The following is a 13,133-nucleotide window of genomic DNA, read 5'->3' on the forward strand; positions in this document are numbered from 1 at the left end:
TTCAGGACTCAGGAGGAGAAAATACAGTAAATGGTTTGTCCGGTCATCTTTTTCATGTCAATGCGAGGCATAATAATTAATAATTTTTCGTTTGTGTATCTAGGTCTCCTGAATATATGGCAATGTCAAGTTTTTATTGTACTCCATTCTAATCACATTTTTATCATATTCAACTTTGAAAATACTGGAAATGCTTCCATGTCAGCCACGGATAATTTTTCACTTGTTTAGTTTGCTTATACTGGAAACCACACTGATAATAATCACTCTATGTTAGTAAATCAAATATTTGTTTTGCAGTACAAAGATGTCTTCTACTTCTTCTCCTTCCCATTTCAATAGCATAATTGAAGGCCCTCCTTGCAAATGTGGAATACCATCACCTATAAGAACTTCAAAAGCAGAGGCTAATTGGGGAAGAAGATTTCTAGGTTGTGTAAACTATAAGGTAGTAATATTTTGTTTTATTTATTTATTATTTATTCTATCCATTAAAAACTGATGTCCTTTTTTTAAAAATTATATCCAGCTACCTAATGGATGTGGTTTCTTCTATTGGATTGACTCTGAAAGTGACATGGAAAAACAAATGTTGCAAGCTGACAAGAAGAATATGGAGAGGGAAATTTCAGACTTGAGAAGAGATAATCAAGTTTTGAGGAAGAAGGTGGAAGAACTTACAAGGGAGAACGGGAAGCTGCGGAAGAAATTACAAGAAGTTGAAGCTAAAGTGTTTGACTACAAAACAAAGTGTTTGATTATGTTATTAGTTTTATGCATTGTTTTGTGGTTCACGAAAAACGCTGAAACTGTTCCGAACATGAGGAACATTTGTTATGAACATGGTTACTTTCATTCTGGCACATGGAATGGCATAGACATGTTTTTTTGTGTTTGTTTCTTGGTTGGAGATTAGTTTGAATCACAAGGAAAATGGGGAATTTCAATAGTTATGGTGCTAGTTGTGTACTATACATTTGGAAGTTCTAGTAGTTCCTAGTTTACTCTGCGTACTATACATTTGTTGCAGGTGGATAATGAATATTCGACGATTAGGTGGTAGATGACTAAAAGCTCTACATTACGAATTTCAGAACAAAAAAACAAGTAGATCACACACTATTGGTTACTGGAAAACCCTTTGCAGGTCTTCCATAATGCACAAAATATAGGATGGTGCTCTGCCATATGGCATTCAAGTTTTTGCATTCATGCATTCCATTCTTAACTTTCATAGTTATCATATTATCAAATGGTGGTCATGTTCACGATTCACACGCTCCAGTTCTGAACTTTTCTGTTTTTTACCATTATTTTCCTCTCCAAAGAATGATCAAGAACCAGAGAAGATAAGAGAACACGTCCTATGCCCCCTCCCATGGACATGTCACAGTAGAAAGCTGGCCAAACACATATCTGAAAGTACTTCACACCAAACACAGAAGCTGGCCACAGTCAAACTACTACAAATGTTTTTTTTGGGTAAAATAGCTTGAAATAAAAGGACAACCGAATATACAGCTTACAAGGGGCATACCCCAGAAGGAAAAAAAGAAAAACAAACAAGAGTAAAAGAAAAATTGTTTACACCAAATGGCTACATAAGCTAGCTGATATGCTCTGTTTCCAAAGTGATAGTAACAAAAGGATAACAAAATGCCAATATGCATCCGCTTGATCCACCAAATGGCACAAGATGAATTCCTCATGGAATAGGTGGAATGAACATGGGGCTTCACCTCATAGAAAGAGGTCATAAAACCCGTAGGTAACAACATCAACAGTGAGTACCTGCTACCATAACAGCAGCAGCCTGCAGCAGTAAACAGCAACCAGCAGCAGATAACCATGACAACTAAAATTGATCAACAGCAAAGTGTTGCTGGTCTGACAGAAAATCTGTGGAGCAAGTACTTGTGTGGCTCAATGGTATTGGTTCTCCGCAATAACAAAAGATCCCAAAATCGGGATCACCACTTTCATTGTTACCCGAACTACTTCCTTCCATTGTGAGCTTCTTAGGAATACAATCCCCTGCCTAAGAATATTTGTCCACAGATTCAAGATACTAAGTCATATAAAAGAAAAAAAAGGCAGACTTGCAAGATTTTTCCCAACTTAAGTTTTGCAAACAAGCTTCTGGTCCTTCAAGTAAAAACAAGTCCATACGTTTCTATGAAACCAAAACCTATATCAAAAACAGTGGGAGGAACACCAGCCATGTTCAGAATTGGTTGAGTCTAGTCTCCGAGGCCATATTGATTTTACATGGCCATCCTCCACTCATATCTGTGAATACTATATCCGTGTCAAACAAAATTATCTCTGTAGCATATTAAATATGAGAACATAGACATGTAATACTACACATAAAAGGTTCCGGTTTTGTGAAAAGAGAAAAGAATAAATTTTCGTCGACACACTAATATATGCCGTGACTCCATTTTGAGAACAGCCAGTAACAAAAACAAGCTTTTGTAAGGAATGTTTAAAATGGATGTAAGTAATGCATTAGGAAAAAAATAGAATAGAGACTAAAGAATAGCACCAGCACTAGCAACAATAGCACTAGTATGGAAAAAGGATAGGAAAATACGAAAATTCAGCTATGCTAACATGAGGATTCACAAGAAATAGACATGGCAAAAATACTTCATTCATACACATCGGTATACAGGAAAGTGATAACAAGCAACTCATTTATTTTGTGAAAACTAATATATCAGCTGAACACATTCAATAACATGTAGCAAGCCTATATGATTTACTAATGCTACATCCAATTTCCTCCAACAGCCTTAAGTGGGTGGACAATATTACAAGTGTATACAGTATCTTTAAGTCATGGCAGAACCATGCTCAGCTAGCACAAAGGCACGGATTGGGTGCTGGCAATATGGAAGATTCAATGCCCCCACCTATTCCCCGACCAAATGATATGAGGAAAACCATATTAGATTCAACCCATCAAGTTTCATTCTTACAAAGATAATGAGGAAAACCAATCTTGTTGCTTTATCAAAACACAGCACTTGAAAAAAAAAAAAACTATTATGTTGCCTTTCTTTCACACAGTGAAAAGAAGCTGATTTCACAAGGAATAAGAAATCAAACAATAACTGATAAATAGCACAAAAAGCTCAAATAAGCATTGGAAAAGGATGGATAAGCTGTTAGGGTTTGCAAAATCACATCTACTAACCATATTTTTTTTTTCTTCGAGATGCCTCGGTGGATGCTGGCTTCAATCTTCGTCGTTCGTCTTCGTTCGTTATTCGAAATCGAAACCTTAACAAAAAAAAAAAAAAAACCTAATTTCTTAGACAGAGAACGATCCAGAGAGAGAGAGATTAGAGAATCGAAACCCTAACAAAAAAAATCTGTAGTTTCCCCAATTTTTTGAGAGAAATGAAATCCTAAATCGAATGGGAACAAATCGAGAGAGAGAGAGAGATCAGATAATCGAACCTGAGAGAGAGAGACCTTCAGCCGTTGGGTTTTCGTTCGTCTTCGTTCGTCGAGTTGGGTTTTCTCCTCTTCGTTCGTCGCGTGGGTTTTCTGCTCTGCTTTTCTTTCTTTCGTCTGTCTGCTTGGAATGAAAATCCGAAGGGGGCAAGTGTAGGATTGAGGGGGTAAACTGTAATTTTCCGAAACTTTATTGGCATCTCTTTTTTTGGCCGTTGAATTAAATCCAACGGCTCACAGCTTGATCCTGCACCACAACTTCATCCGGGATCTCTTAAGGGATCCGGATTGTAGTCTTGAAAGTATAAAAAAATATATATACATATTTATTGGGGATCATTTTGCGATTGGAACTAGCCTGATCCGAAATGGATTTTTACCCGAATTTTGACATGCAAATTTGGGTAAGGCCGAAGATGTTCTATGGCTCTTCCCTCCTGTGAGGTGTCGGGGTTCTTGTTTTCTCTGCACTCCATCGGAGCATACAGCAGACACAGCGAGCTCCTTTTACCCCCACCGTCAATGGCATTACTTCATCACACATGCTCCGTTCCTCTCGCACGTGCGATACGGTCTCGTGCCCTAACAATCTCCTCGCGTGCTGCCGTCACCTTACCCTCCGTCAAGAAACTCCCGCACGCTGACTCGCACGTGCTCCTCGGCATGTCGGAGCTAGAGCTTCAACAACTCGCCGCCGACTTAGGTCAGGTAAACCTAAAGTGAACTTCTTTTTAGGTATTTTGATTTAGAATATTGAATTTTATTCGAGTAGTCTCTCTTTTTTTTTCCCCTTAATTCTATAAGGTAATTGTCTACTTTTGGAATTGAATTTAGGAAAAATATAGAGGGAAACAACTTCATCATCTTCTATACAAGAGGAAGGTCAAAGACATTGAGGATTTCAGCAATTGTAAGTGCTCTCCATTTCCATTTCTTTTTTGGGATTTTGATTTGATTGGTCATAGAATTGTTATATACGACTTTTTCGGTTTATGTGATGTGATTTTGAGTGAACAGTACCACAGGCATTCAGGAGTAACCTTCGGGATGCCGGGTGGAGGGTTGGGCGGTCACCGGTTCATCAAGCCCTCACTGCGGCTGATGGCACTGTTAAGGTACTAATGGTTCAGCAAGTGTTAATTATCTTATGTGTAACCATCCCTTTCGATGGATAAACTACTTGGATTTTTGAATTATTTTGTTGATTGTTTAATTACAAAATGGTGAAAGGGTGGATGAATTACATTGATGAGTCCTGCTATGTCATAAATAGTGAAAAGGTGATTTTTTACTTTTCGTCTGCAATTCCCTTTATGGTTTGGTTGCGTAGCATTTACTTTTGATATTTAATTCCTCATATTTACTATTCCGAGTACAATGAAAGGGTGGATGGATTCATCACTGGGTCTCCAAATATTTAAGTTTGTCATTTGCATTTATGAGTCCTGCTATGGCGTGTTAAGAAGTCTTGGGGACGGTTATGTGCGATGAATGACATTGTTAGAGCTTGATTTGAGCTGGGGCTATATGAGATTGATCTGTTTTAAGCCTTGGAATTGGTTTTTGAGGCTGCAGGCCAGCAAGATTGTATATTTAGCGGTATTATCTGATTAGTAGAATTGGAAATGTGTTCGAATTGCGTACCACAGACAATTTCCCAGTTAAAAGTGAAGAATTCCCCAAAAAATTGGGGATGCTAAATGGATTTCAACCTTTTCCAATTGGAAACATATATTGCGTTGGGCTGAATCCTATCAAAGAAAATGTTTTGTGTAGTTGAATAATTTGAACTCTCAGGACATGATAGACAAATAGCTGTGGTGGTGATGGTGATGCTTAAGGTTGTGGAAGTGATGATATGGTTGTGCTTAGAGAATGGATGTGGTGGTGAAAATAAGACTGTGATGTTCTTATGGGTTTTTTCTTTGTTGTACTCCTGACCTGACTTCCCAAGCACTGGTGACTGGACTGTAGGCACCACCACACTTGTCTCTCATCCAATACATGATAGCTGACAGTGCAAAATGGATGGAGATTTTCTTCTATATGGAGCAATATTTGTACGTGATAGTAGAAAATGAAAAAAATATTGCATCTTCAGATTTTGCAAACTGAAATGGGTTTTCTTAGATCACCATGTTCAAAATGGGCTCATATCAAAACTGGTGCAACTTCCCCTGCCAGTTCTTTGGAGAGAGATTTCTTGATCAATCGGACTAGCGCTTTGTGATATAGATTCAAAGCTTATAACCGAATCAGCAGGCACAAACATCCTCAAGTGAAACAAAGAGTGAAAGATTTTGATCCCAAATAAGAGAAGAAAGAAACCACTCAGAAATGAAAGTTTCTCCTTTGTTATAGTTGGCTCAAATGATGGGCTTATCACATCGCAAGTTCTCTGATTCAGCATAAAATTTTCTTTCTGATTCAACATCAGTGCTAGAGAACCCGCATGGAGACTGATTTTGAGGTCGTATCGTCCTCCCCATTGCGAACTATTTCTCTATGCTTACAAGCTTAGCCCAAGTCTTCAATTTCTCATGTAATATAAGCTTGTTGAGCCGAACTCAAAGATTTACAAGCTTCAAAACATGTACAAGCTTTGGTTTGTTATGTGTGACAGTATGTTGTCCGATGAGCTTTTAAGGAATTGAACACGAGTATCTTGGTTCATTTTACATCTCTACAGAACCCATCTCGATATTAAGTTATTTTTGTTGAGAATATTCGTCTCATATAAACAAAAAATGTGGACGAAAAATTATCAGGAGTTTAACATTGTTGTCCAGTCTTCAGTATAACTTTTTCTAAACTTTTGAAGCACTAAACAATGCTTGAGAAGAATTTAATTACATATTTGGATCAATAGTCTCGCTTAGCTATAGCTTTATACCTAAAGTGGAGATATTTATCCTTTACAGGCTGATTTGGCCCAATTTATTAACTATGAATCTTGCATTGAAAATCTCCTCCCTCTTGCTCCCCTCCCCCTTCCTTTCTCCGTAAAGGTTGTCTTTCGGATTCACAAATTCTCTTCTCATGACTGATTGTGCAGTTATTATTAAAGTTAGAGGACAACAGACTAGTTGAAACAGTTGGTATACCAGTTAAAGATGATAAAGGCTCTTCTCGCCTTACTGCATGTGTCTCATCACAGGTACTTTTGACCAGAATAAGTTTCTGTTAATGGGTTGGTTCTATGCATGTGCAGGTAATTATTGACGTGATTTTAAGTTAAATTTGTTATTTCCTCCGTTATGATTTTATTTAGGTAGGCTGTCCCTTGCGCTGCTCATTCTGTGCTACTGGCAAGGGGGGATTCTCAAGGAACCTTCAGAGACATGAAATTATAGAGCAGGTTCTTGTCACATCTCTTTTTTTATTTTATTTTATTTTATTTATCTCTAGACTCCCCAAACAGGAGCTGCATTGATGTTTAGACTATATTGAAAAGAAACCAATTGATGTGCAATTAATGTAAGATCCTCCATCAGCATAAACGAAACTAGGTTATGGAAATCTCCTTAGGTCTAGAAAGTCTTGTTGTTTATACAAGCATTGCCTTCGTTTCTTGTAGTTATTATTTTCACTATCAATCTTGGTATCTTGCAATGTCTCACTTCTATATGTCGTTCAAAGTGTCAGACTTTTCACATGCACAGGTTTTGGCAATAGAGGAGCTCTTCCAGCAAAGGGTTACAAATGTGGTCTTCATGGGAATGGGTGAGCCTATGCTGAACCTCAAAGCAGTTCTTGAAGCGCATCAATGCTTGAATAAGGTGCATTTACAACTCCTTAATACTATCATGCAGTTGCTGGACATTTTTTAACCTCTCTGAAGCAGATGATGTCTTTTAAAGTAGACACTTTGACATCTTTACTTGGTGAAATAGTACTATAATGGATGACATTATTTGTGAGATTTACTATCATCTATCAGGGCTATATATTTCTTGTCAAAAAAAAATCAGGGCTATTTGTTTTAAGATTACTGGAATGCAAAATACTTGTTTGAATACATATTTACTTTCTCAGAATTCATCAGGTTTCCCATGGTTTAAAAATGGGAAGCAATTTTAGTTACAAATTTTGTAGCATTTGAATTCAGCAACCTTACAGTTACATCAAAGGTGGTTCTTGTGAAGTTTTTCAAGTGTGTGGATTTTTCATACTCGCAGTTACTCTCTTATTCCATTGATGTTTTAGCACAATTCTCCCTTAATGAAGGTACCTCTACTGGTAGTTAATACTTAATAGTGCAACAATTGTACGCTTTTGGATTTCAATCCCACTTTCTACGTTTTGTGTTCTTATCTTCTTCTTTTCCTCCTTCCCTGCTTCCATTTTTAAGGACGTGCAAATTGGGCAACGAATGATGACAATTTCGACTGTTGGGGTTCCCAACACAATTAAAAAGTTGGCTTCTAACAAACTTCAGTCCACCTTGGCTGTCAGGTAGTTTATTGTTAACATACGAATAATTTTGCCATTGTTCAAGAATCACCTGTTTAAATGATTTATTTGACTTGGTCCACAATCATATGATTCTTATCCCTTTTTTTGGACATTGTATTGAGAAATGACTTCCTTATACATCTGTTGCACTTGTTGCTTTGAAGAAATAGATACTTTCTACGTGTTGTATTGGGGATATGTAGTATGTATTTGCACATTACAGAGCTTTCGTTTTTCGTTTTTCTTTTTGAATATTCTCTGTGTTATATGCAATCTTCATAAGGTGTAGTTTTGCTCTAGTTTTATATTAAAAGACCATTTGTCTTAATATCTTTTCCTGTTGTGTTTTCTTGCTGTCATCATTATATTTACTTGTTTATTCATCTTTCTCTCCCCACATCCGCTTCCTTGTACATCAGCTTACATGCTCCAAACCAGAAACTTAGGGAAACAATTGTGCCAAGTGCGAAATCCTACCCTCTGCATGCAATTATGAAAGATTGCACAGATTACTTCCAAGAGACCAGTCGACGGGTAACTTTTGAGTATACACTTCTAGGTATTGTCATTTGGAACCTAAACTTTCTGTTACCTTCCCCTCTCAAATAATTGAACAACAGAAAATTGATGTGGCTTTTATTGGCAGCTGGAGTCAATGATACAGTCGAGCATGCGATAGAACTTGCAGAGCTACTACATGAGTGGGGACGTGGTTATCATGTGAACCTGATACCTTTCAATCCAATTGAAGGTTCCGAATACCGGCGTCCCTATAGAAAAGCTGTATGTTTATTTTCTCATTTTTCTTGCATCACCCCTTAGTCCTTACGTGGATGAAATTGATGCATTCTTATTCTTCCTTCAACTTGTTGAAATATTTGATATGTTTGTATCATTTGAGTTGACATCAATTAGTTTGGTTACTAGTTTGGATCTAATGTAGTACTCCCTTCAAACCCTTTTAAGTGTCCCCTACAAAGAGACGTGCAATTTTCAGATAAAAAATGATAGTACTTCCGCGCATAATTTTTTCAATTTATTTGCTCCAAATTAAAGATCTGAATTACTCTGTAGTTCTTTAAATTGGTGCCAAAAAGTTATAAAATTATGCACGGAAGTTCTTTACTTTTTAATCCGAAAATTGCACGTCTTTCATAGGATACACTTAAAAAGAGACTGAGGGAGTAGTAAACTAAAAAATTTCAACTGGATCAGTTTTTTTAATTGAACAAGTGAAAATGGATACATTTTTCCTTGTATTATTTGATTCATTTCATTTTGAATTTTTTTCTTGATTTTTTTCGTACTTCTGGAGGAAAAAATTCCTATGATCCTACACAGCATAATTCCTGAAGTTGCCACTTATATTAATCATATAATTTTGGCAGGTGGCCGCATTTGAAGCTGCTCTAGAATCGCGTAAAATAACTGCCAGTGTACGCCAAACACGAGGCCTGGATGCAAGTGCTGCTTGTGGACAGCTAAGAAATGAGTTCCAAAAGAGTCCCTTGGTTGCAGACAACTCTGACAGCTCGCAATCTCAACCAGATATGCCACTTCTGTGTTGATCTCTAAAAGTTCCGGAATATGCCTCTTCTGGTTTGAGATCCATCCTCCTGACAGTTTTAGAAGAAATCGGTTGGCATTTTTCACATCCCCATGAAGTGATACGACCTGTGGGATGCAGCAGGTTTGAAAGTGCAATGAGATGTTAGAGGAGAAATAGAGTACATTCACATCCGAAAGTGCATTTGATGAAGTAAGATGCCGCATTTATAATCCAATTAGGGTTGGGAACAGGAATGCCACCTTTGTAAAATGCTAGTTCAACCGGTGTTTCTTTACATTTTGATTCATGTAGTCTAAGTTATACATCTGAAATCTGGGCTAGAATTTATGTCATGCTGAATCATGGTGTGGAAATTCAATTAATTGAATATTTTTATTGGATATTTCATACCGGAACATAGCTTCAATGTTGATCGCAAGGAGAGGAGGAGGAGAAGACGAAGAAGAAGAATGGCTTCACATGGGGCCTTGTAAATAAAGTGTCCGATTTGGGGTGTTTTTGAGCAACAGATTTATGGAGTGGATTTGTGAAGGGAAAGAATGAAAATAGATGGCAATCCGCTTGCGCCACTCACTACGTGTGAAAAATGGAAACTACTTCCGTGCCAGTCTATCACCATTTGTTTTTTGTGATAGATATATATATTTTTTTGACGGACAAAATCGTCCCATTCTAGATAGTTTATGACGATGGCTTTGTTGTCACTCTCATGATCGACGGTCGAGGACAGAGAGAGAGCGCCAGTTTATCAGAGCAAAGATGGTGTTAATCCTTTTTATATGACTTTGTTCGACAAGAACAGATCCCAAATTCAGCTTCGTCTACTCGAGGGGGAGGTTTTGGTTTCCTACGAGGAAAGAGTATAAATTGTATAATTTCCCTTTCGGTCCTGGATTCTTCATATTTCGAGTGACTCCAGTGAAGTATTTGTGGGCTTCAATTTAACATCCTCTCAGCAGGCCCAAACCTCCAAAGTAGCAAGAAATCAAATATTTTGGTGACATGCAGGAGATGGTGTCGTGGAGACAGGAAAAGTTGCGGTGAGAGAGAGAGAGAGAGAGAGAGAGAGAGAGTTTTGTTTTGGAAGGATTTAATTTTATTTTTTGGGTAAAGGTTTTCAAAGGCTCTACCATAGTAACTGGTTTTTGTGATACAAAATTTTGATGGCTGTGATTCCATTATAAAGCTGTTCCAGTATAAAAGCAACTAGTGTTAGTAGTCGTACGCTTCTCCATAGGAGGAGCAGCCAAAAACCAGACAGTTTTTTGTTTGTTGTCAACATCCAGCCATTCATCTATGCCACAAGAATTCTTTACCACCTATATATTTACATAACAAAATATAGTATTAGTCATTAGCAAAAGTAAACTACAATTATCACCAGACCTCGCTTTGACCCCCTTAACATGATGCGCTTAAAACTCCACGGGCATCCTAGTCAAGATATATACACTGCCAAAATGCTCCTGTGCAAGAGCACAAACATCAGCAACTCTGAGAGAGAGAGAGAGAGAGAGAGAGAGAGAGAGAGAGAGAGAATACTGGCTAATGCAAAAGAAATGCCAAAAAACTGCATAAACATGAAATCAAATTACAGGAGTGCTGTATGCTCTTTTGCTCCCACCTATGTTTATAGAATTCCGATAAATATAAGAACCTCGTGGTATTTCTGCAGCAAATATGTTAAATACAGTAGGAAAGACATGGGACTAAAGTTGTGCTGATTTCTGGAAAAAAACGAAAAAGACATCCACTATAGAATAAGGCAAGAAACTGGGAAACCATTGCTGAGTCATCCGGTGCAAAACTGGAGAGGATTAGATCAATTCAAGCTGATGGCAGTAAAAACCGAAGAGGAAAACAAAATTAGACAGCCAGTCAGTAAGGACATTGAATTTGTACAGCTTTCCATAGAGTTACTACGAATGAGTAGTTTAGTTGTGGTATGACGCTTATTTGAGCGTATAATAATAGGAAATTTTAAAAACCGAAATGCTGCTTGTACAGCAGGTTTTACACAGGCAGCGGGTACAGCGCACTTTTGGATCCATCTCGAGTCCAAAAAAGATAATCGGAGCCGCTCATTTTTTTCAATATATTTTTCTTAAAGTCTGTAAAAAATCAGCTTCATCCGAAAACGATAAGGGCATTTGCGAAGGGTCCCAAATCTCTTAAGAATTCTTTTACAGGGATTTTGGACACTTCGCAAATGCCTTTATCGTTTTCGGATGAAGCTAATTTTTTACAAAGACCTTAAGAAAAATATATTGAACAAAATGAGCGGCTCCGATTATCTTTGTTGGATCCGAAACGGCCCCAAACGCGCACTATACGCGCTGTCTGTGTAAAATCTGTTGTACCAGTAACAAGATCCTTTTAAAAAATAGGGAAAATTTTATTTTTACCAACTATTTAATTGATTCTCAGCAAACCCAAAGGAGCACATAATCACGAAGACAATTTCCCTTATTCCCTTGTCTTTAGCTCTAAAAGACAATTTCCCTTGTCATTTTCGGATCTACCGTCTCTTCCCCTACCGTCGCTTCCCCTCCTCGGTTTTCCCTCCTCTCCTCCCCTCGTTTCCGCTTCCTAACCGGAGAGGGCTCGCCGGTCTTCATTGCTGGATGTTGTGCCGATTTCTTGCCCAACGGTCTTGTGGCCCTCTCGTTCTCGGTGAGCTCCCACCAGTTATCATTGCTGGATGTACCGGTTTATTGCCTAACGGCACTGTGCCTGCTGGTTCCCCGCCCGGCCCCTCCGTCGGGCTGGGATCCGTTTCAGGTCTTGTTGTGGAGTTTGTGGTACGGTGGCGGCGGCGGATGGGCTGCGGCTTGTCGGGGGGGGGGGGGGGGGGGGGGTCTGCTGCTGCGTTTTGTTCGTGGTGGAGGCGTTGGTTGTGGACGGCGGCGGCTGCGTGGTCGGCGGTGTTTTGGGTGTGTTCTTTATGCAGGTTTTCTTTTTCTAGGTGGGGGTCGCAGCGGTGGTGATGGCGGGGGGTTCTCGGATCTGAGGTGTTCAGCAGCAACATGGGGGTTTGAGAGGTTCGGCAACAGGTGGTGTTTCTAGGGTTGTTTTTGGGTGCATCAGATGAGTGTGTGCGGCGGCAATGGGTGGAGGTTGGGATGCGAGGCGTCCGTGGCTGGCTTGGAGCTTTTTTGGGACCAGTGACATTCAACGGGTTCACAACGGTCTGCGCGACAATGGTGGCGTTTCGGATCCTTATCAATTGAGGTTCTGGGTGTTAAGGCGGCAACATGGTTCAAATAGTTTTTTTTTCTCGGCAAACGAAACTTTTATAGAAACTCGAAAGGGTACATCGAAGGTAGAACAAGTCAAACGAAAACAGTGACCAGCCCATCCAACAAAAAGTTAGACAGCCACTACACCTCAATAAAAACTACAATTTGAGCTTACGAATACCGTTAAGAAACAATTTAAACTCCACCGAATAAATCTTGATTCCGAACTTGGTCTTCATCCACAATGCGACTCTAGTTTTCACCAATTCTCCTACTACCTCAACACTCAAATTTGCATTGTTAAAGACGAGGTCATTCCGGGCTAGCTACAAAGACCACAAAATGGCATAGAAAGACACTTCCCATATATTTTTCTCCAGATTCCTAAACCCGCTGTCAAACCA

At 38.8% G+C, this 13,133-nt stretch overlaps 2 protein-coding genes and 1 long non-coding RNA gene across 3 annotated transcripts in view; 2 read left to right on the forward strand and 1 right to left on the reverse strand.

Annotated features, from left to right (window-relative positions):
• Positions 1-1,063, forward strand: part of LOC131321174 (uncharacterized) — a 62,148-nt gene extending 61,085 nt beyond the window's left edge. Inside the window, exons 2-4 of the mRNA XM_058352178.1 lie at positions 301-448; positions 530-904; positions 1,031-1,063. Of these exons, the coding sequence (XP_058208161.1) occupies positions 308-448; positions 530-904; positions 1,031-1,063 (549 nt within the window). The 5' untranslated portion in view covers positions 301-307. The remainder of the gene's footprint in view (positions 1-300; positions 449-529; positions 905-1,030) is intronic.
• Positions 1,064-1,288: 225 nt separating this feature from the next.
• Positions 1,289-3,605, reverse strand: LOC131319237 (uncharacterized). Its single transcript, XR_009197929.1, has 2 exons — positions 3,469-3,605; positions 1,289-3,288 (listed from the first exon to the last, which is right to left on the reverse strand). It is a non-coding gene; the product is annotated as an uncharacterized LOC131319237 (long non-coding RNA).
• A 93-nt stretch (positions 3,606-3,698) lies between these two features.
• LOC131319235 (uncharacterized) lies at positions 3,699-9,872 on the forward strand. Its single transcript, XM_058349401.1, has 10 exons — positions 3,699-4,173; positions 4,300-4,375; positions 4,483-4,580; positions 6,521-6,622; positions 6,737-6,823; positions 7,128-7,244; positions 7,817-7,920; positions 8,340-8,479; positions 8,567-8,703; positions 9,309-9,872. The coding sequence occupies exons 1-10, from the start codon at positions 3,889-3,891 to the stop codon at positions 9,486-9,488; spliced, it is 1,326 nt and encodes a 441-aa protein (XP_058205384.1). The 5' UTR covers positions 3,699-3,888; the 3' UTR covers positions 9,489-9,872.
• The last annotated feature ends 3,261 nt before the right edge of the window (positions 9,873-13,133 follow it).

The sequence above is a fragment of the Rhododendron vialii genome, chromosome 3a (genome assembly GCF_030253575.1).
Source record: "Rhododendron vialii isolate Sample 1 chromosome 3a, ASM3025357v1".
Taxonomy (NCBI): Eukaryota; Viridiplantae; Streptophyta; class Magnoliopsida; order Ericales; family Ericaceae; genus Rhododendron; species Rhododendron vialii.